Source organism: Asterias rubens, chromosome 17 (assembly GCF_902459465.1).
Source record: "Asterias rubens chromosome 17, eAstRub1.3, whole genome shotgun sequence".
Classification (NCBI taxonomy): Eukaryota; Metazoa; Echinodermata; class Asteroidea; order Forcipulatida; family Asteriidae; genus Asterias; species Asterias rubens.
Genome location: NC_047078.1, coordinates 8,711,166 through 8,734,028, shown reverse-complemented (window position 1 = coordinate 8,734,028; position 22,863 = coordinate 8,711,166). Strand labels below are relative to the sequence as shown.

Sequence of the window (22,863 nt, the reverse complement as noted above, 5' to 3'; positions counted from 1 at the left end):
ATCTGAATTATATAATCGGAAAAGCAGCCATGGAAACATACGGTTCCTAAATAAATAAATAAAGACATTTTAGTTTTAGACGTGGGAGGAAAACCCCCTATAGGGAAAACCCACACAGTCAGGAAGGGACTGAAAACCCCAATCCACATACAAGGCTCTAGTCACAGAGGTGAAAGACGTGTCCGAGTGTATTATGTACCTGCATGGTTGCATCCTCATATAAAACTATAATATGAATTATTTCAATAAAGGTGATTTCAATGATCAAAGTTTGTGGCTGTACATGGGAACCATGTGAACTCTCAACCAGTGACGTCACACGCACGCGCTCAACATACCGTGCGTGCGTGCAAGAGTTCATAATTTCATCATGACGACACGGAACGCAAAGTTGCCAGCAAATTTTGTTTTGAAATAAACATTTTATCCCCGATGTTGTGAAGGGTTATATTAAAATGGGGATGGGTGGGGGCTTCGTTCATCACAGCGGTTCGACATTTGGCGACAAAATTGCGATTTTGTTCAGGTTTTGTCAGAGATTTCGCGCACGTTCGTGAATGAAATTGTCCATTTCGATTTATTGTTTTCATTATTACTCTCTCTCTCTTTTAAAGAAAAGATAAACCAAACAAATGGATCTATACTCAATGTGTTGTTGTTCTCGTTTTAATTCCATTATTTTATACATTAAACACTATTACAGGTAATCAGAGACCCATGCAAATATCACCCTGAATCAAACACTGTGAACCAAGCAAGGGGTATTTTAGATTCCATGTGAAGGAATTAAAATCCCACATCATTGATTCAAATGTACGAGACTATAAAGCCATGTCCAAATTAGCAGGTGCGAGACTATACAACCATGTCAAAATTAGCAGCTATAGCTACGGCTGTGTTACTTGGTACTCCTGAAACTTCCGCTGTGGAACTTGACAAGTATGCATTGAAGTAGAGGTGTCAGGACACCTCGTACATTTGCCACTTCGTACTCTGGACACTTCGTACGTTTTCAAGGTATGAAGTGACTTTGGACACTTCGTACCTTCTAACAAGACACTTCGTACCTTCTCGCGTGTCACTTCGTTCCTTCTCACGAGACACTTCCTACCTTCGTACTAATTTGGGATTTCTGCATCGTTTATGATTTTTTTGTGCTTTGTGATCGGATGATTATTAAATAAAAGCAAATTAAACCAACTGTTACTATTTTGTTGGGACACTAAGGAGCCATTTTGACGATTGCATGATTGTTTGACTTTAAAATATTTGTAAAAAATATTGGCGGAAGATGTTGTCCATGGCGGTAATTAACTTATACAAAATATTAATTTCACATTAAAAATGACATTCACATATTCAAACAAAAATTATAATTCATTAAGTAGCCTACTATTAATTTTGTATCTCAACGAACATTAAATTATTGAGGAATACACATTTTAATGAAAGTACGAAGTGACTCAGTGACCAATTTGGTTAAGGTACGTAGTGTCCCGAAGGTACGAAGTGGCAAAGGTACGAAGTGTCCGACATCCGAAGTAGAGGATATCCTTAGCAACGCCGTTATAGAAACACTAGCTGTGGCCACTAATTTGCTATACGCATCCAATTCCTTATAACACTACAGTAGTCGTAGTCTTCTGTTTTATGCACATTAAAGTCAGAGTTTACTTTAGGTTTTAGTCAAAAACCAGTATCCTCACTTAATAAATCCATACAAATGCACCCAAACAAACCTGCAAAAAATAGTTAATGGCCTGAAGTTTCGACCCTAGTATAGAGTCTTTCACTCGTACTTGTGTAGCCTTAGAGAAAACGTTGGGCCATTAACTATTTTTTTTACATTAAAACCATCGGTCCATTTTGTTGGTTAGTTGTTTGCAACAACTAATAGAAAAAAAAGAAAAGAAAAAAAAGACAAACATACAAATAAAACCCCCACATGGTACTCTTCACATTATTTTTGTTGTTGCGTTTCCTTGTTGCGGAAATTTTCCAAACGGCATGATATTGGGTCCTTGATAAAAAAATGGAACAATCTATTAGGCACTGGACACTATTGGTAATTACTCAAAATAACTATTAGCAGAAAATCTTACTTGGTAACGAGTAATGGAGAGCTGTGATAACATAAAATATTGTGAGAAACAGCTCCCGCTGAAGTAACGTAGTTTTTGAGAAAAAAGTATTCTCCCTAAAATATTTGAATTTTATTTTGAGACCTCGGAATTAGATTTTGAGGTCTCAAAATCAAGTATTTGAAAGCACACAACTTGTGCAACAAGGCTGTTTTGTCTTCCATTATTCTCACGCAACTCATTCTCTCTTAAGGATTTTAAACTTATCAAAGGAATAGGAGACTTTCCAACGCTAGGTGGCAGCAGATTTGAGTTGAACAATGGATTTGAGTTGTCAGTGACAAACTTCCTCTTTCCTGAAAGCTTTGTTCTTGGAAGAGCACATTTTATTTGAGTGGTATTTCTCTCTATTTTTTAAGGGAGCATGGCTCTGGCCATGCTCCCAAACCTATTTAAAAAAGTATTTTCTCCCTAAAATATTTGAATTTGATTTTGAGACCTCGGAATTAGATTTCGAGGTCTCAAAATCAAGTATCTGAAAGCACACAACTTGTGCAACAAGGCTGTTTTTTCTTCCATTGTTCTCACGCAACTCATTCTCACGTGAGAAGACTGGTCTTTGACAACTACCAGAGGTGTCCAGTGTCTTTAAGTACAAGGGCTGACCTACAAATGTATACACATGGAATAGATATTAGAATACTTTTCAGACTGTTTTATCACAATTTACCCTATTTTCCCATAGGGGAAACCAATTGGAAATCAGACTTAAAGGAACATTACAGAATTGGTAAGAAAATAAAATCGTGATCACAGATTTACATAAAACTTACAAGGTCAATCATGATGGTAGTAGAAAACATCCCTTGACATATTTCTGTCTGAAATGTTATATTTGATGAGAAATAAATAAACTAATTTCGCATTTGGAGTTTATCGCTCAGTGAACGTTTTATGTATGTTTGTTTTGCATCGATGTCATGCAAATTGTGTAATCAGTTTTTCACTATTTTCTCGTGACCCAGATGGCCGATCGATCTCAAACCTCTACAGGTTTGTCAGTTTATGTATATGGTGGATTACATAAAGTGCCTACACTGCCAGCAGCTGTTTTGTTTTAGCAAAAACCAATTCTGTAATGTTCCTTTAAGTAGGAAGAGTTTCATGCCTGTTCCAAGCAGGTAAAATGAAAGGCAATTCCAGATACTAAAAACCCTGCGATGTTGTAGTCGTTTATTTCAAACCCAGTTTTTGTTTCTCTCTTTGCTTCTTCTTGAATGTGTCAATATTCCGATCTTTCCAAGAGCTCTTCCGCAATTTGATCGGTCGGTTCCCAACGTACTTCCCTGAAAAGAATTAAAACAGAAGGAAAAAAGTCACTAAGCTGGCAGGGTACCATGGTGAGGACCCTAATGTATTGGCCCAATTTCCTAAAGCCTGTAAGCATAAAACTTGCTAAGCACAGAAACACTTGCTTAAAGGGACATTACAGAAATTGTAAGGACAAAACTCATCTAAGAACACACATATTTACATAAAACTTCAATGGTCTAATGATGATGATAGTAGAAAACATCCGTTGAAATGTTTCTGTCTGAAGTGTCATATTTAAGGAGAGAAAAAAGTAAAACTAAGTTCCAGTTTGGAGTTTATCGCTCAGTGAGCGTTTTATTCATTTTTGTTTTGAACAAATGATGTCATGCAAAATGTGTTAACGGTTTTTCAATATTTTCTCGTGACCCAGATGGCCGATTAATCTCACTCTTCCACAGGTCTGTCAGTTTATATATATATGTTGGATTACATAAAGTGCTTACACTGCTAGCAACTGTTTTTTCTTAGCAAAAAAAAACAATTCTGTCATGTTCCTTTAAACAAAGACAAGTTTACTGGAACGGGACTTGATCTGGAGGTCGTTGGTTCCAGTTCCTCTCCAGTCAATGTTTCCTTGTTGAAACCCAAAGTATTGAAAATAAAACGGATTGTTTTTTTTAATCACTCACGACTACAACCATACCATGGCAATGTTAAATAAACACTTAGGAAAACAGGTTATTTTTTGGTAAAGATGTAACACTTCATGTCGGCTGACAGTTCTTGATAAAATCCCATTAAATTTTTATGCTGGTAGTTAGATAAAGCTCTTTGACATTTGCATAATGCTGTTCAAGGTTTGACATCATAAAGGTCGCAGAGGCGGAGATTCGACAATTTCACCTCATTGTTTCAAAAGAAATTGGGCTTGAGGTCAACAAACTTTGTACACGATTTCAAAAAACTTTCCCAGTTAAAGACACTGGACACTATTGGTAATTGTCAAGGACTAGTCTTCTCACTTGGGGTCAAAATATGCATATCTCAAAATATGCATAAAATAACAAACCTGTGAAAATTTGAGCTCAATCGGTCGTCGAAGTTGCAAGATAATAATGAAAGAAAACACACCCTTGTCACCGAAGATGTGTGCTTTCAGGGGCTTCAAATTCTAAATCTGAGGTCTCGAAATCAAATTCGTGGAAAATTGCTTTTTCTCAAAAACTACGTCACTTCAGAGGGAGCCGTTTATCGCAGTGTATTATACTATCAACAGCTCCCCATTTCTTGTTACCAAGTAAATTTTTATGCTTACAATTATTTTGAGTAATTACCAATAGTATGGAGTAACTATGGAGTAAAGCAAAAATGACATTAAGTAGTAGTAAGCAGTATAAATGTAACAAAAAGCGCTTAGGTCTGCTTTGATGAGCAGACGCTTGTAAACAAAACAATAACAGCCAGACAGACAAATAGACAAAACAAACAGACAGACATGCAAACAAAAGGACAGAAGGACAAAAGACACGACAGCTGACTCTGACACAAGATAGATCAGAGGAAATACAACGACTTCTTCGAGTCAGAAAACGCAACAAATTAATAATAAAAATACAAATCATATTTACCATTCCATTCACGCATTGCTTGCACAAAGTCATTGGGATCCTTGAAGCTAACAAAACCATAGCCCTTTGTTTTGTTTGTCCGTTTGTCTCGAACAACCTGGAAATATAACCATAGAAATAAAAATATTTGAATTTTATTTAATCAATAACTCTTGATCAACAGGGCCCAATTTCATAGAGCTGCTTAAAGGCAGTGGACATTATTTGGTAGTTACTCAAAATAATTATTAGCACAAAACTTTTCTTGGTAACGAGTAATGGGAAGAGCTTGATACATAGTACATGTATAAAACATTGTGAGAAACGGCTCCCTCTGAAGTAATGTAGTTTTCGAGAAAAAAAAACATTTTCAACAAATTTGATTTCGTAACATCAAGTTTAGACCTCAGATTTAGATATTCAGGTCTCGAAATCAAGCATCTGACAAGGGTGTTTTTTGTTTCATTATTATCTCGCAACTCCGACAACTGATAGAGCTCAAATTTTCACAGATTTGTTATTTTGTGCATATGTTGAGATACACCAACTGTGAAGACTTAGTCTTTGAAAATTACCAATAGTGTCCAGTGTCTTTAAGCAGAAAACAATGCTCAAGAATTTTCTGCTTAGCATTTTGCCATAGTAATAGTTGGTGATTTTAACATTGATTCCCGTACACAAACATCATCGGCACGTCTGAATAATATCTCTGATATTCTCAGTTTACAGCAGTAAGTCACATTCACCACTCATGATGGTAATTCATCTACTGTTCCTGGTTCGGTGATAGATTTGTTATTTACAAACAGACCAGACTTGTTTTCCAATGTTACGCAACATCCCGGACTTGGAAACAGTGATCATGATGGTGTTAAGTTTGATATGTTAACCTCTTATGATTACAAAACTATGGATCGGTCTTTTTATCAGTATAACAAAGCTAACATCGATACCTTAGGTGACACTCTCCGTATGGTGCCTTGGGACACTTGCCTTTCTTCAGACAATATTGATGAGATTTGGGGTTGTTTTAAAGACCTGTTGTTTGCTGCTGTAAAAGATATTGTTCCTATAGCCAAATGCAAAGGTAGAAAGAAGCATCCGTGGATCTCAGATGATATCACTGTTTTATCCAAAACGAAGAATAGAGCCTTTAAAGCAGCTATCCGTAACAAAGCTAATCATAACTTATGGGCTAAGTACAAAAAGCTTCGGAATGAGGTCAAATATCGTACTAGACAATCGTATTGTACTTTTATCAATGACATGGCTACGAACTGTTCAAATAATCCCAAACAGTTCTGGTCCTTTGTTAGTACTCAACGCCGTAAGAGTACGATTACAAGTTTTCAAACTGATAATGGTGTCATCAATGATCCAGTTAATATTGCTCAGAATTTCAATCTCATGTTTCAAAGTAATTTAGCTGTGACTCTAACAATATCATTGACATATCCTGTGATCATGTTAATTCCGATTTTCGTCTTTGCAACATTTCCACAACCCCAGCTGAGGTTAAAAAACTCCTTTCAGAACTTAACATGCACAAATCCTGTGGGCCAGACGATATATCTCCTATGTTGTTGAATCTACAATGTAGCTTGTGGGAGTTTAGCCCAGCCACTAGCGAAATTTTTTAACTTGTCGCTTGCTACAGGTGTAGTTCCGCATGAGTGGAAACTGGCAAATGTTGTCCCTTTGTTCAAAACTGGGGACGCTCATGTTATGTCGAATCATAGATCCATCTCACTATGTTCTGTTGTTGGTAAAATTCTTGAAAGGATTATCTGTAAACATCTCATTAATCACATGTATAGAGGGGGGATAATCTCACCTACACAACATGGTTTCTTGCCTAAAAGATCTTGCTTTACTCAATTGACAACTCTTCATCATAGCTGGGCCAATGCTCTTGATGTTTCAAAACCGCCCCGCATTGATGCTATATTTCTTGATTGGTCAAAAGCTTTTGATCGAGTCACACAGTTCTTTTGAACAAATTACATAAAGATGGTATTTGTGGCTCAATCTTGCACTGGTTTAAGTCTTATCTTTCAAACAGATTACAGCGGGTTCAGTTTATGGGTTCATCATCTGACTGGGCTGCAGTTCATTCTGGCTTGCCACAGGGTGCTGTTCTAGCACCTATTCTTTGCAATATCTTTGCTTTTGATTTACCATTTTGCATTCAATCTAATCTCTGTCAGTATGCAGATAACACTGTCTTATACAGAGTCATTAAAAATCAATACGATGAAGTGGCACCCCAGGATGACCTGCAGCACATAAACACTTGGTGTAATCTAAACTGTATGTCTTTAAACCCAAATAAGTGTAAATTAATTACTGTGACCAGGTCTAGAAACCCTGCTAAACCACTGTATGAAATTGCTGAAAACACTTTGGAAAATGTGGATAGTTACAAATACTTGGGTGTTATTATCTCCAGGGACTTAAGCTGGAAAACACATGTTAATAAAGTCAGTTCCAAAGCCACTAGCCTCAACGGATTTATTGGTAGAGTAGTTAAAACTAAAAACCCTTACATTCTGACTTTACTTTATCGCTCAATTAGCAGACCCATACTTGAATACGCAGCTCCAGTCTGGTGCCCTGTTCTTTCGACTCGGCAAAAAAACGCTAGAGAAGGTACAGAGGCGATTCACCCGTTTTTGTTTGGGTCTGCCGAGAAGGGTTTTAATTGATTCTGTAAATGAAATTGAATATTCTGACAGGTGTCCTTTCAATTACGTTTGTTATTAAATGTTTATATAACAAATTTGACATTGACACGGACACTCTAATTCCCATTGATTGTAGACATATCGAATCTGTTAAATTTGTCCATCATCGGGCTCGTTCCAATGCTGCCCATCATTCTCTTTTTCACAGATTCCCTAGATTATGGGACGAACTACCGGCCTGCATTAAAGATACAATTATCCATAGTTTATCCTCCTTCACAAATTCCCTCAGGAATCATTTATTAGTCCCTGGCGAGGAGGTCCCCTTGACCAAAACAGTTTAACTTTCTAGTTGCCTTGCCCATTCAAATACCTTGCTGCTGTTTTTCATTTCTCAAATTTATGTGTACATTTCTCAAAATTGTGTGTACAATTTTGAGATCTAGACCGTCGCAAGCCTAAACTGTATGTTTTAATTTTACCTATCACGTGTCGGGTTTCAAATTTTACACTGGACTGCAGACCCGAGGCGAGTAATTTTAACACCTGGCCTGTAAAGTTATAACCGAGCTAGTCAAACTGTCTTTGGTTGTCTAAGTGAATATTTATACCTCCCTTTGCAATATCTTTAGTTTGAAGAATTTATGTTCAATCAAATGTTGACATTGAGTTTGAGTCTAGTAAAATCTTCCAATAATGTGTTGAGCATCAAAGTATACCCATTCGGAAAGAGAATTCAAGATCAATCTGCAGTTCGAGGGCACCAAGGCAATGACCAGAGGGTATTGAGGCACAAGAAGTATCAGGCCTAGGGATGCCAGAGGGATGCTATCATTCTGTGGGCCGACCAAAGATGCGCTGGGTACGTCCAGACAACATCCGAGAATGGTCAGCTTTTGCAACCACCGAAATCAAAGTGGCAGCACTCGAAAGTCACACTGTGGTGGCAGCGGTACCTGAGTAGTTCAAGCGGTATAATTTGAGGAGGAGACCACGACAATAATAATAACAATATAAAAGAGACTCCTTGTTACAGCCCGCATATCTGTCACCCATTGACGCTTAAGGCGCTTCAACATCCAGTACTCCTTTCACATAGCACCATGTAATGGTTTACAAGGTGCTGAGGCGCAATATGCAGCCAATTAAACCAGGAACACTGGGTTGAACCCGTTCTTTTTTCCATAAGTGCACAGGTATGTGCATTTGACTACATTTGAATATGAGACCTACTCCTTTCACACAGCACCATGTTAAGTTAAAAACACTAAATTTTGCTTTTGTATTTACTTCACACCTATATTAACTTTTACTTTTCTTTTGTTTTCATCTCAAAGCACATAGGGACTTCTCTGTGATTGTGATATGTGCTCTACAAAAATGGTTGATTATTATTATTATTAATGGTTTACAAGTTGCTGTGGCGCAATATGCTGACAATTAAACCAAGAACTCTGGGATGAACCCTTTCTGTTTTCAATAAGTGCACTGGCATGTGGGACTACATTTGAATAATGAGACCTACACGCAGGCCTGATACTTCACGGAGGCAACGGAGGTGATTGCCTCCGTTGCCCCTTGCCATTGCCTTGGTGCCCTTGAAATGCTCCAGTAGAAATTTACAATTTCCTCATAGGGTGCCCTTTGCCAAAGAGAAAATGCCTTGGTGCCCTTGCCCTTTCAAAAACGAAGCATACCTAACAACACCATGTAATGGTTTACAAGGTGCTGTGTCGCAATATGCTGCCAATTTAACCAGGAACACCAGGGTGAACCGACTGAACCCCTCCTCTTTTCTATTAGTGCACTGGGTTCTTTTGTGTACATTTAATCAGTGCAGACTGGTTTATTTAAGCCAAAATTTGAGATTTATTCAGGATTTTATGAGTTTGGGTTTTTATGCTTTCAAATGCTAAGAACAGAATACTGGAGACATTTTATCAGTACACACTGGGTATAATAAGCAAAAGTTAAAGATTTATTGAGGGATTTATGAGTTTGTTTTTTGGGTCAAAAATCAAAATAAACTCGTGATGCCGGCATGGGTCAAACTGTCAGATTTGGGGTGAAACTTTTTGGGGTGATTTTATGCTTTTAAATGATACAGAATACACTACCGAAGACATTTTATTAGTGTAGACTGGGTGTACATATGAGCAAAAGTTTGAGATTTATTAAGGATTTTATGAGTTTGGGTTTTTGGCCAAAAACCCAAATAGGACCGTGATGCCGTCATGGGTCAAATTTTCAGATTTGGGGTGAAACAATTTTCGGTGTTTTATGCTTTCAAATGATACAGACAGACTACTGAAGACATTTTATCAGTGCGGACTGAGTATACATGTATAAGCAAAAGTTGGAGAGTTATTGAGGATTTTATGAGTTTGGGTCTTTGGTCAAAAATCCCCAAAATCTGTGATGTCGGCATGGGTCAAATTTTCAGATTTGGAGTGAAAATTTGTTCGGTGATTTTATGCTAAATAAATGATACAGAACAGACTACCGAAGACATTTTATCAGTACAGACTGGGTAGGCCTATACATTGTACGCAAAAGTTTGAGATTTATATAGGATTTTGTGAGTTGGGTTTTTGGCCAGAAGTCCCCCCAAATCTGTGATGCCGGCATGGGTCAAATTTTGAGATTTTGGGTGAAAATTTATTGGGAATATTATGCTTTCAAATGATACAGAACAGACTACCGAAGACATTTTATCAGTGCAGATTGGGTGTATAAGTGAAAGTTTGAGATTTTGTGAGTTTGGTCAAAAATTTGAGATTTATTGAGGATTTTATGAGTTTGGGTTTTTGGTAAAAAATTCCCCAAAATCTGTGATGCTGGCATGGGTCAGTTTTTGGATTTGAGGTGAAAAAATTTTGGGTGATTTTATGCTTTCAAATGATCCAGATCAGACCACTGAAGACATTTAATTAGTATAGTGCAGGCTGGGTATATATATGCAAAAGTTGGAGATTTATTGAGGATTTTATGAGTTTGGTGTTTTGGGTAAAAAATCCAAATAAATCTGTGATGCCAGCATGGGTCAAATTTTCAGATTCGTCCTGAAATTCGTCCAGTCTCAGACTTGAAATCAAGTCTACCTGGTATTAGGAGACCGATCAGAGATCATAGATCAGACGCAAACCTGAAACTTGCATTTTTATCGGGCGATCGTGCATAAAGTGGACTTTTTAATTCAGGATCAGTTGTTTTTGTTCGTGCTGAATGACTTGCACAAAAATGTTTGCACAATCAGTCGATCTTGCAGGAATAGTTTGTGCATTTGCCGATTGTACAGGAATGGTTTGTGCAATCGGGTAATATTTATTGTGCATGAACAGTTTGCGCAATTTGCCGATAGTGCAGGAATAGTTTGCGCAATATGCTGATAGTGGGGGAATAATTTGCGCAATTTGACAACAGTGCAGGAATGGTTTGCGCAGTTTGACGATAGTTCAGAATTGGTTTAGGGCCTGGACAAAATTTGACCCTGTGGAGAACCCTGTGCTAAGAGAGAGAGAAAGGGGATGTGTGCGAGTGCATATATTTGTTTGCAGCAATCAGATTCCTGGGGTATTTCATTGCTTTTTGGTTGGTTTGAACAATTTCATTAGTTCAGGCCCGTTACTTTACAGAGGTAATGAAGGCGTTTGCCTCCACGCCCTCTGGTCATTGCCATGGTGCCCTTGAAATGCTCCAGTAGAAATTAACAATTTCCTCATAGGGTGCCCTTCACCAAGGAGAAAATGCCTTGGTGCCCTTGCCCTTTCAAAAAGGAAGCATACAGGCCTGATTAGTTCATTTTGTTTCTTAAATGACAATTCCTGTATTTTATTCGTTTAGAAAAGATGTACATGTATTGTTTTTTTTCTTCTCACCTTTGCTTTTATGAAGGATGGGTATCGACCAAAAACTTTGGTAAGAAGTTCATCTGTGACTTCATTCCCGATGTCACCGCAGAATATCCGGAAATCATCTAAGAAACAAAAACAAAACAAACAAAACATTGATTAATTGCAATTCTCTTTATTGATTCAAGCAGGTCCTGAGGAGAACCAGGCCAAGGTTGTTGCTTACCGTGGAAACTTAAAGGCAGTGGACACTATTGGTTATTACTCAAAATAATTCTTAGCATAATGAGTAATGGGGAGCTGTTGATAGTTCAAACCATTTTGAGAAACGGCTCCCTCTGAAGTTACATAGTTTTCGAGAAAGAAGTAATTTTTCCTAAATTTTGTTTCAAGACCTCAGAATTAGTATTTGAGGTCTCAAAATCAAGCATCTGAAAGCACACAATTTCGTGTGGCAGGGGTGTTTTTTCTTTTATTATTATTTCCCAACTTTGACGACCGATTGAGCTCAAATTTCCACAGGTTTGTTATTTTATTTTCCAGGCGCTATTGTTGGAAACAATAAGTTTCATGAATAAACAAGTTGTATTTTAAGGTCATGAATATCAGCGTCTTGGACGCGGATCGACCATGCTCTCCCAGAATAGTACATTTCTAGTTGGGTGTGCCAGCTGATCCTCCTGCTCACACGTCATAATCACACACTACATCTTTAAACAATAAGCATTATAGTCAACCAAATCAGCAACTTTGAAACTCAACATAAATTCCGAGGCATTCAACAGGCATTCAAGAGGCACAGAACTGGCTTGTATTTTTAAAAAGCACAATGTTGAGTCCTAGCTTAACAACTCAAAACGTTCACCACTTTTAAAACCAGCTTTCGCCGGTCCATGTGAACTATATGGTGCAAAAACTAGTGAGTGGTGTGACGAGTCGACCTTCGAGAATGAGGTCCAAACGTAGATAGGTGAAGTCAATTTTGATTTATGCTACTAATTGCAACATACAGGTCCCGTCTTCTCCTATGATAAATATATCCGCGCCATATGTTCTTCCAGATCTTCCTGTTAATAAACATATAAACATATTACCTGGTCCCATCTTCCTGTATTAAAAAACAAATTCCCAAATCTATTTATTCTCATCACGGCCCGTAGGCCTGTGAAACTTGTTCCAATTCCGTCGTTTTCACGTGATTAACTCTATTCCCGTCTGGTCCGGTCCCGTAACCATGTCCCGTAAATATTAAACAAATTCCCGTTCCATTTTCCCGTATGATAACTTTACATGTATATTGGTAATTTTATACTAATTTTGATCGCTGCAAAATGATAACTGTTAAAAATGGTCCCCTATGTCACTGCTACACTCTGATGACGCCAACTTTTGCAACTTGGTGGGATAACATCGTAAATCACTAAAACTATAAACCGGAGCTTGCATGTACATACATGTGTAGCGTGCAATTTAATGGCTGAAACTTTTGTCAGTCGCAGTCGGGAATAAAGAAAACCATTTATAGAATTCACATGTTTTGGTCATGTAGGCCTAAGAACCAGTCTTAAAAATCACACATGGAAGGAAATGGCTGTTAATTACAAATCCACCTTACTTTGCTTTTTATTCTGTAAAGGTAAAGCCATTGTTAACCACCTGCGTTCCTCTGCTGTTCCGCCTGTCAATGAATAAGCTGGACCTAACAATAGCCGACTGGTCGCTCCACGGAGCCGCCGGAATATTCATGTTTATCGACATGTAAATGAGCCGTCGTGGCCGTGGACCTGCCCGGTTGCTACGGGTTCTTTTGTTATAAAAATCCGCGGACTCCCGCAGAATGCACTTGGAGGTTTGAACGGCTTGGAGGTTTTGAAAAGGCGCCTTAATTAAGTTACAAATCTCTGCTTACAGGATTAACACCAAATGTCTGCACTAGCTATGTAAGCAAAGAATGCTTAGTTGTGTTAAGTTTGTATGCGCACATGCAAAGACTCTTTGGTTACCCTTTCTGAATTGTTGAGACCATAAAAGCTCTTTTTAGAGCCAACACAGGAGATTTAATACATGGTTGTACCCGCAAGTTTACTACTTATTTATAGTAAGTTTTTATTTTTCACACCATGCCAGCCCTGATACTTCACGACGGCAACTGCCGTTGTTGCTCTACCGATTGCCGCAACGCCCTTCAAAAATGCTGTGCCCTTCCTCCTGAAAATAAATTATGTTCAACGATGTCCAAGATTGACGTTCTCTAAAAATGCGGCAGAAAATAAGCCAGAAAGTGCAACAATTCCGATGTCTGTGTAAATTTCGCGCAAAGAAATAGAACCCAATTTCCAGACGTAAATTACGCGAACCAGCAACAAATGCCTTGAAACAATGACTTGACGTGTCTGCGCATGCTCAAGAAAGTGGTTTTTTCCCAAAAAAAGATCCCCCCAAGATTCCCCAAGATCGGGCAATCTCGGTGGTCTAGTTGGTAAGACACTGCTCTAGAATTGCAAGGGCATGGGTTGAATCCCACCCGAGTGATATGCCTGTGATATTTTTTTCACAGGACTCGGGAAAGTACTGAGTATACAGTGCTAACAAACATCGTCGGATAAAACCAGAATTATGTTCTTTATCCCAAAGGAAATTTCCATTGATCTATCAATTTTGTTTGTTATATCCGTTTCAGACAGGCGCTCCAGAGTCGCGCCGAACCAATTTCTGAATGAAGTACATGAAAAGTTAGACATCTGAAACAGTTAGGAGCGACTCGACGCACTAGAAGTCGAAAGATCGACTGTTGCAGTTGTTTGGAACGACTCTGGAGCACCTTGGTTTCAGACGTCGAACTTGTCATGAGCCGAGCCAATGTAAATGTTATGTTAAGTTTGCCTGTCTGAAACAAAAAGTTATTTGGGTTGACCCAGAGTCGCACCTTACATGTATCTATTTGGTTCGGCAGGAATCTCTGGTATGCCTGTCTGAAACGGGTGTGACTTACTCTGATCCCATTCTGCTAGACTCTCATCCTCCCACATCGTACTTGCTGCCGTTCTTACAAACTTCTTCTTCTTATCTTTCTTCTTCTGCTGATCCGAGGAACCTGCAGCTCCTTCTGGTTGCTGTTGCTGTTGCTGCTGCAGTTGCTGCTGCTGCTGCTGCTGTCCCATGGTACTGTAGTTCACAGCAGCAGCAGGCTGATGTGTTGATGCTGTGAACATCTGCATAGCTGCTTGTTGCTGTGCAATGGCAGGTTGGGCGTAGGGTGTTGGGTTTACTGCAATGAAAAACACAAGAAATATTGTTTATAATTATATATGTACTTGTGATGACCAAGAAAGTCTCATAAATGAAACTTAATCACAGCAGCTCGCAAGCCTCATGAACCTTTAAACCAGTGTGCTTGCTATGTGAACCAAAAACACTGGGGTAAACCCCTACTACCGTAATATATTTCTGGTATCGAAACTGAGGCTGCCTCATAAGTTAACATAATCACTGCAGCTCGCAAGCCTCAAGAAACGTTTAGAGACACTGGACACTATTGGTAATTGCGAGATAATAATGAAAGAAAAAACACCCTTGTCACACGAAGTTGTGTGCTTTCAGATGCAATTGATTTCGAGACCTCAAATTATAAATCTGAGGTCTTAAAATTAAATTTGTGGAAAATTACTTTTTTTTCTCGAAAACTACTCCACTTCAGAGGGAGCCGTTTCTCACAATATTTATACTATCAAGAGCTCTCCAATGCTTGTGGACAAGTAAGTTTTTATGCTAATAATTATTTTGAGTAACTACCATTAGTGTCCACTGCCTTTAAACAAGGGTGCTTGCTATGTGAACCAGAAACAACAGGGTTAACCCCTACTCTTTCACGATAAGTGTTCTGTTTTTTTTTAAATGCACTTTAACAGAACATTTGAATGGAAATTTTTTCAACAGTTTGAAGATGATTTAGATGCATATAACTCTTGCGCACATATTTACCCAGTCAGTTTCCCTTGTGGTTTATATTGATATCTGAAACAAAAATTTGCATCCCCTTAAGGAGATCCCCTGGCTGCCGCTTCCCAGGTTGTATCGTAGTTTGGGTGTGATCCCTGGCTACACGGCAGTTAACAGTTGTATGGCTTCTGACTGGCACTCCCCGAACAAAGATATTGACAAAATAGGGACACCGCCAACATAGGGCTAGATAGCTCAGTTGGTAGAGCGCCGGCACGTTAATCAGGAGGTATGGTTCGAATCCCACTCTAGTCAATTCTTTGTTCAACCCCAAAAAACATTTCAAAATTTACCCGGTCAGTTTCCCTTGTGGTTTATATTGATATCTGTGTTTTTTTTCCACACGCCACCAATCCTAGTAATATCCTATTAATATTCACTGGCACTTGGAAAAGAAAAGGGAAGACCATTTCATTTTTAGTAGTAATTCACCTACCATTGTATTCTGGTTGTTTTGTTACGGTTGCCACTGCTGTATGGGTCACAGCGGACACCTCTGTATTTTGCGCCTTCTTTGTTTTACTAAACCTGACTGGTTTCGCTGAATAGGTAGTAGGTTTGGCAGATATGACAGCAGGAGGTCGCTGGGCACCCATGGCATGCCTTGGCATCATAGGAAAACCGTGAGGCATCATAGGTCCCCGCGGTGGTACTTGGTACATCTGTTGCATTCTTGGGCGTTGCATGTGCTGGTTGAACGGGGGTCGGTGGGCTGGGGGTAGAGGGGCGCGGGCTCGGACCTGATGAGGTACAAATGAAGGTCGTGGTGCTGGTTGCATGCCACCTGAGGCTGAAAAAGAACATCACAATTGAAAAAAATAAAAATCAAATATGGATCCGAAAAAAGGGTTAAAAATATCATTGTTTTATTTTAATAGCCTGAGAGGTTACTGATAATGAAGTTCATAGCAGATTTTTTCCCCACTTTTTTTTCCTCCAACGCAACAGCTGATTTTGGTGGTTTTAAGGACCATCTTTAAAGGAACACGTTGCCTTGGATCGGTCGAGTTGGTCTTGGAAAAGCATTTGTATCCGTTTATTATAAAATGCATATGGGTAGAAAGATGTTGTAAAAGTAGAATACAATGATCTACACAAACATGCCTCTAATTTGCACAGTTTTCCTTTCACATCGTCGACTAACACGGTCGGCCATTTATAGGAGTCAAACTTTTGACTCCAATAAATGGCCGACAGTGTTAGTTCGCACAGTAAAAGGGAAAACCACGTAATTTTGAGGCAAATTTGTGTGGATCATTGTATTCTACTTTTAAAACATCTTTCCAACCAAATGCATTTTATAATACAAACGCTTTCTAAATACCAACTCGTCCGATCCAAGGCAACGTGTTCCTTTAAGAACAGTGTGGTTACATGTTGTAAACTGTGTTTTCACTGATAATCAAGATTTCAATGTGATGACCTTGATACTCTCGGTCGGCTACTCAAATAGTTTTGACAATCCTTTTGTTTCATACTTTGTCAAGATTGTCTGGGGGTCGTCCAAGCGTGTCAGGGTTATCCTGTTTCTTTATTTACGCATTAATATCCCTTATACTACATGGTTACCTCTGAAGAAGGTCCGGTTTGGATCGAATACTAAGGCCATCTACCCTATTTATTAAATGTATATATTTGATGTAATTTTTATAAATCTTTTTATCTTCTCCATTTTTGGAGCTTTCGAGGACCCCCGCCCCCCCACCCCCCCCCCCCGAAAAAAAATATGAAAACTGTCTGTGACTATTTCATCAGCCCCATCAATCCTGTATAATTTATAAATTTGTTCATTTAATTACAATAAAAGATACATAAACTCGAATTCCAGGAAACAGGATAACCCTGACACTCATGGTAAAGAACCCCCAGACCATCTTAAAAAAAAAAGGGATTGTCAGAACGATCTGAGCAGCTCTGACCGAGAGTACCAAGATCATCACATTCAAGAAACCGGTATCAAAATAACTTTGTTAAAAAAAAATTCTGCTGGTAATTTGTTGAGAGAAGTACTGATTGTTTGACTCACCGTGCATTTGTTGAGACTCTGCAGCAAACTGTTGGGCAGCCAACTGTAATGGCGAGGGCTCACTTTGACCTAACGTTGGGTTTTCAGAGCCTGGCGCCTGATACGCCCCATGAGGCGCCATCACTGGGTTAGATGAAGTCGCCTGACTGGGTGCAACAGGGGTAGGTACAGGTGCAGAGAATCCCATCTCTTTAGTTGGGATCGGGTCATACGAGCCTGGTGGTTCTGGCTGGATTGATCGATGATGGGGGAGGGGTGTAGCTTCAGGAGGGGGTGGTGGGAAGTAGAGATTCATCAAGCTTGGATCCGGAGTGCCGAGGACAGACAGAGCTTGAGGGATCCCAGGGGGGACGAGGGCAGTGGGTGGAGCAGTGTCTGATGGTCGCACTGCTGTGAAACTACGACTCTTTGCATTCTCATCTCTTCTGGTTAGGATCTCCTGTTCAAACCTACATTCAAAAATAAAAATAAAACAAATTAAAAAGCAGGCCTGAAATTCACGGAGATATTGAAGGCGATTTGCAACCTTTTAATAAAAAAAACAGCCGTCGACTTCACCACACTCTTCCTAACTTAGGATTAATCGTAGTACTTAGAACTAGTTATGAAGATGTTAGGACCCATTGAACCCATCCTACATGCAAGATTGGAGAGGTTACTTGTCCTAACTCGAGATAGGATTAATCCAAGCGTTTTGTGAAATCGGCTGCAGGCCTGATACTTCACGGAGGCATTGAAGGCAATTGCCTCAAGTAGAAATGTTCAATTTCCTCATCGGGTGCCCTTTACTACTAAGAGAAAATGCCTTGATATCCTTTGCTCTTTTAAAAATGAAGAATACATACATGTACAAGCCTGGAAAAGGCTATACTTTTTCCTTCACCATGTTTATACTGCACAGTTATTTCTGCATGAGTGACTATTATAAATAAAGTTATTACTCTGAAGAATGCCAGAACAGCATGACATTGGAGATAAAAAATTACTACTAACGAATGAGGTTTAGGCCTACATGTATTAAAGCAAGATCGTCTTAACATGAATGAGTCATTGTTGTTATAAATATTTTTAAGCCTGCGCAATAACAGATAACTTTGAAAGGCACATGGTCGTTCACCACAATGCTTGAACTCTTGTGTACTTGTACATGTAAATGGACTCAAATGAGTTTAAAGTGAACTGTGTAGGCAAGATGTAATCATTATAACATGTAAGGCTTAAATATAACTTATAAGAATGTATTATTCAAAACTTGTTAGTTTAAAAAGTCCCTTTGCCACAGCATTTGTAGGCGAATTAGCACTAATTCTAATTGGGCCTAATCTATGACTGTTTCGAGCAGTGTAAGAACATAAGCTTAAATACCCAAGCTTAATTCACATCAAATAGCCGCTGATTTGTATTCGCGCTCCACACACTTCCCCCAACAAGTTTTATACCATTGGAAAGAGGATGGCGAGAGCAAACCAATGGTGTTCATTTGATTTCAATAGCTTATGTAATGGGGAGGCTATGCTCCTTTAAACACGGCAGAGGGACGTTTTGAGTCTGTCAATTTCTTACTGATTAAAAGAGTGTGGAAACTGCTCCTGATTTATTAATAAGAGCATATCAGACATAATAAATTTGACAAAATTGATCTCGGTATTCACCCCAATGGGAAAATAGGTGATAATTGTGTCTTGTTTACATATTTTAAAGCCTAATCATATATCAAAAAAGGTAAACAAATTAAAATACATGTAGCATGAATATGTATCGTTTTTGCTGCACAATTAACCGCTACCATGGCAACTGAAAGCGTGCATTTTATGTCAATAAACAAATGCTAATAAAGAAATATGAAATTTGAGTGGTACTTTTTTTTTAACATAGTTACCAATTACTTTATTAAAATAAGTATCAATTCATTAGAGTAATTTTGTTTACTTCTCTGTTTATTATGATGCAAATGTAAAGCCCATTTTTTCATTTTGAAAAGTTAAAATAAACATTGCCAAATATCTCTTAAAATTCCGCACGAAAAACTTTTTATATTTTGTTTTGTTTATTTGTCTGTCTATCCTATTAAACAAATAATATTAATAAAAGTTAAATTTAAAACATGTATGTAACCTCCAACAATAAACTCTCTCTGAATTAAACCCAATAAATTCCCAGGCGGACGTCGTCCCAAGGTGTTTCTTATTTAGTCTATTTTTTGTGTGTCAGCGAATTGCGCAATCTTTCACAAGAATCACAGACTGGTGTCTACACTCACGCAGCAACGCTTGCTGATACGCCATTTTTAAGTCAGGGGACACAACCATTGAAATGGCAATTTATGCAGACACTGTGTGTCGGATAGTCTTGGTGGGATCCGGAAATCAGAGAAACAGAGCGTCCGGTACGTTCATTCATTACAAGCTTGTACACCGCGCAACACCAATGGTCTTGGAACCAAGACTATGTGTCGGAATGCGCAGTGCCGCGATGCGTTTAACCATCGACTAAATTTTGATGGTTTTTCTTGAAGAACCTTCTCTATAAATTTGCTTTGCGCTTGTTTGCGATAGTTAATAATAAAAAAAAAAGTGCATAGACACCCAGTTCAGAATCTAATCTATCAAATAGATTTCTGTCAAAGACAGTACTGTAATGACCTATAAATATGTCATTTGAAAGCATTTTCAGGAGAAAATTTGACATAATATGTCGGTATTTCATGTGTACAAAAAACTGGGCAAAAATTACATTTTTATTTATGTGAATTATTTCAAAATAGTACTTTTGGAAAGCTGAAAAAATTCTACATCATGTACTTTGGTTTCTCACATTATCTCGAAAGAAAGAGCACCCTCCAGTATTCTTGAAAATATACTTCTTGCGGCAGTCGACAAAATGGACATTCAGAAATTAAGACGCGTCAATATCTGGTCCCGAAAAAGCAAAAGTAAACTTAATTTTTCACATTTTTTACTGCAGCTTTTTCCAAGATATTTTGTTTTCTATGGATTTATTAATCTTTATTCTCCTGGAAAACTGAATCCTTGTTTGATTTGGTCAAGGTTAACGTTATCAATTGGTGAGTTATTCACAGCTACTTTTCACACACAAACAGATTTTACCATGGAGGTAGAACTACCTCCATGGTTTTACATAGATGCCATTATTATGACAGACTAGCTACTGTGTCAGTTTGTGTGTCTGCGTTCAACAAACCGAAGAAATTGTTAATCAAAATGTAATTTAATTAACTAAGGGAAATCGATTTATCCAAAATGCATACAACATACTACATAGCAAGCATAAACTGTTAAACCAAACAAAGCTTCCTATATCACTTTACCTGCTCATCTCTTCTTCCATCATTTTCATTTCAGACATTTCGCCTCTCTCCGCCGCCAAACCAACGTTTACGGGCGCCGCCATCTTGACGTCTTGCTTAGCACTCACTCGTCCCCGTTGATCACGCACACACAACAGCGGTCAAAGAACTAGCACAGACAGAACGAGGGGAACAAGCGTATCTTGCAAGTTTTGAACACGAGGTTGTACTAAGCGAACAGTCACACAGTTCGCTGCGTTCAGGTTGATATTCACTGCGTTCTATGCGGTGTAAAGCGCGCCCGCTCGCGTCGCATTTTATGTATGGTAGAAGGTGCGAGAAAGTCTCTGCAATTGGGTCTTTGTGGCTGGAAATTTTTACACACACTATTTGAGAACACTTTTTGCAATTTTCCAGCACGCATCTACCTACAGCTACACTAGCAGTCCACGGTGCAACACCAAGCAAGTACTCAGTCGTGTCGTGGCCGAGTGGATAAGAGCACCGAATTCAAGCTCTGATGCTTCTGTTCAGCAGAGAGTGTGGATTCGAATCCCGGTGGCGACACTTGTGTCCCTGAGCAAGACACTTAACTATAATTGCTTCTCTCCACCCAGGGGTAAATGGATACCTGTGAGGGCAAAGATGGTTCTTGTGATTGATTTAGCCGAGTAACGTGTATTAATGTTGCACAGGCTGCATACTCCCCACCAGGGAGCTGAGATGGTTTAAGGAGTGATTTAAGGCCCAGTGACCAGGGGTAATAATGTGAAGCGCTTTGGGACGCCCTCGGGTGTGAAAAGCGCCATATAAAAACGGGTTATTATTATTGTTATTATTATTATTATTATTATTATTAACATTGATTGGAACCACCTCTGGAAGAAAACGTCGTTCAGTCAGTCGACTCCCTCAAATCCCTCCCCAGTTGCAGTCCTCTCTCCTCACGGTCGGCCATTATGGGAGTCAATTTTTTTTATAGAGATACCTGTGTCGATACGGTGTAAGTTTAATGTAAATCTGTGGACATTGTGTTTTGTGTTACAAAAAGTACCCAATGCCAGCAGCAGATAAGCTACTTAATAGTGCAAACAAGTCAAAATAATTCGGAGGGTTTGTTAAAGGCAGTGGACACTATTGGTAATTACTCAAAATAATTGTTAGCATTAAACCTCACTTGGTAAAGAGTAAGGGGTAGAGGTTGGCAGTATAAAACATTGTGAGAAACGGCACCCTCTGAAGTGGAGTAGTTTTCGAGATAGAAGTAATTTTCCACGAACTGGATTTTGAGACCTCAAGTAGAACTTGAGGTCTCGAAATCAACCATCTAAACGCACGCAACTTCGTGTGACTAGGGTGTTTTCTTCTTTTATCTCGCAACTTTGATGACCGATTGAGCTCAAATTTTCACAGGTTAGATACACCAACTGTGAAGGCTAGTCTTTGACAATTACCAATAGTGTCCACTGCCTTTAACATCAACTCCGTGGTGCTCAAAAAACGTCAACGCAGGCCTACTAAGAATGGTTTGCACGAAGAGTGTTTTCCGGACGTCAATATAAGCCATTCTGGAGAGAAATTCGTAGGTACAAAGATTATTTTGAACCCCCAAGAACTTTTTTGATCCACACATACTACACACCAGAGGAAAGCCCTATTCAAGGGCTACACGTTTATAATTGTTTCGTGTCTGTGGCATAAATCTGCGCAACAAGGGCGGCGAAAAAGCTATCCCTCACCCTAAGGGAGAAAAAGGCTAAAAAAGTAAGTTTCTCTTCAAATAATGACACTACACGCAGGCCCATATCATATCCAAGACATTAATGGATTCGCACATACGATACACCAACGGAAAGCGCTAAACACGGGCTATAGTTTCGTATTTTTGTTTTGTGTCTGTGGCTTGGATCTAAGCGCCGAAGCCGACAAAGGAGGGAGCCATTTTCGGCAATATTGGGCAAGTTTGAAAACGCCATGAAACGGGGTGCCGAAAA

The 22,863-nt window shown here is 38.9% G+C and overlaps 1 protein-coding gene across 1 annotated transcript; it reads right to left on the bottom strand.

The window, feature by feature from the left end:
- Positions 1-3,165: 3,165 nt before the first annotated feature.
- LOC117301259 (RNA-binding protein 42-like) lies at positions 3,166-21,012 on the bottom strand. Its single transcript, XM_033785132.1, has 7 exons — positions 20,891-21,012; positions 17,563-18,011; positions 15,973-16,326; positions 14,530-14,805; positions 11,565-11,662; positions 5,024-5,120; positions 3,166-3,427 (listed from the first exon to the last, which is right to left on the bottom strand). Exons 1-7 carry the CDS (start codon positions 20,971-20,973, stop codon positions 3,315-3,317), a joined length of 1,470 nt encoding a protein of 489 aa, XP_033641023.1. The 5' UTR covers positions 20,974-21,012; the 3' UTR covers positions 3,166-3,314.
- Positions 21,013-22,863: the final 1,851 nt, after the last annotated feature.

What these genes read in the sequence shown, in the direction of transcription:
- LOC117301259 (XM_033785132.1), bottom strand. Translation starts at nt 20,973, where the DNA reads ATGGCGGCGCCCGTAAACGTTGGTTTGGCGGCGGAGAGAGGCGAAATG. An exon ending in AAAACAACCAGAATACAATG is followed by an intron (nt 14,806 to 15,972) that starts GTAGGTGAATTA and finishes TTTTCATTGCAG; the next exon opens with TAAACCCAACACCCTACGCC. An exon ending in AGCAATGCGTGAATGGAATG is followed by an intron (nt 3,428 to 5,023) that starts GTAAATATGATT and finishes AATTCTTTTCAG; the next exon opens with GGAAGTACGTTGGGAACCGA.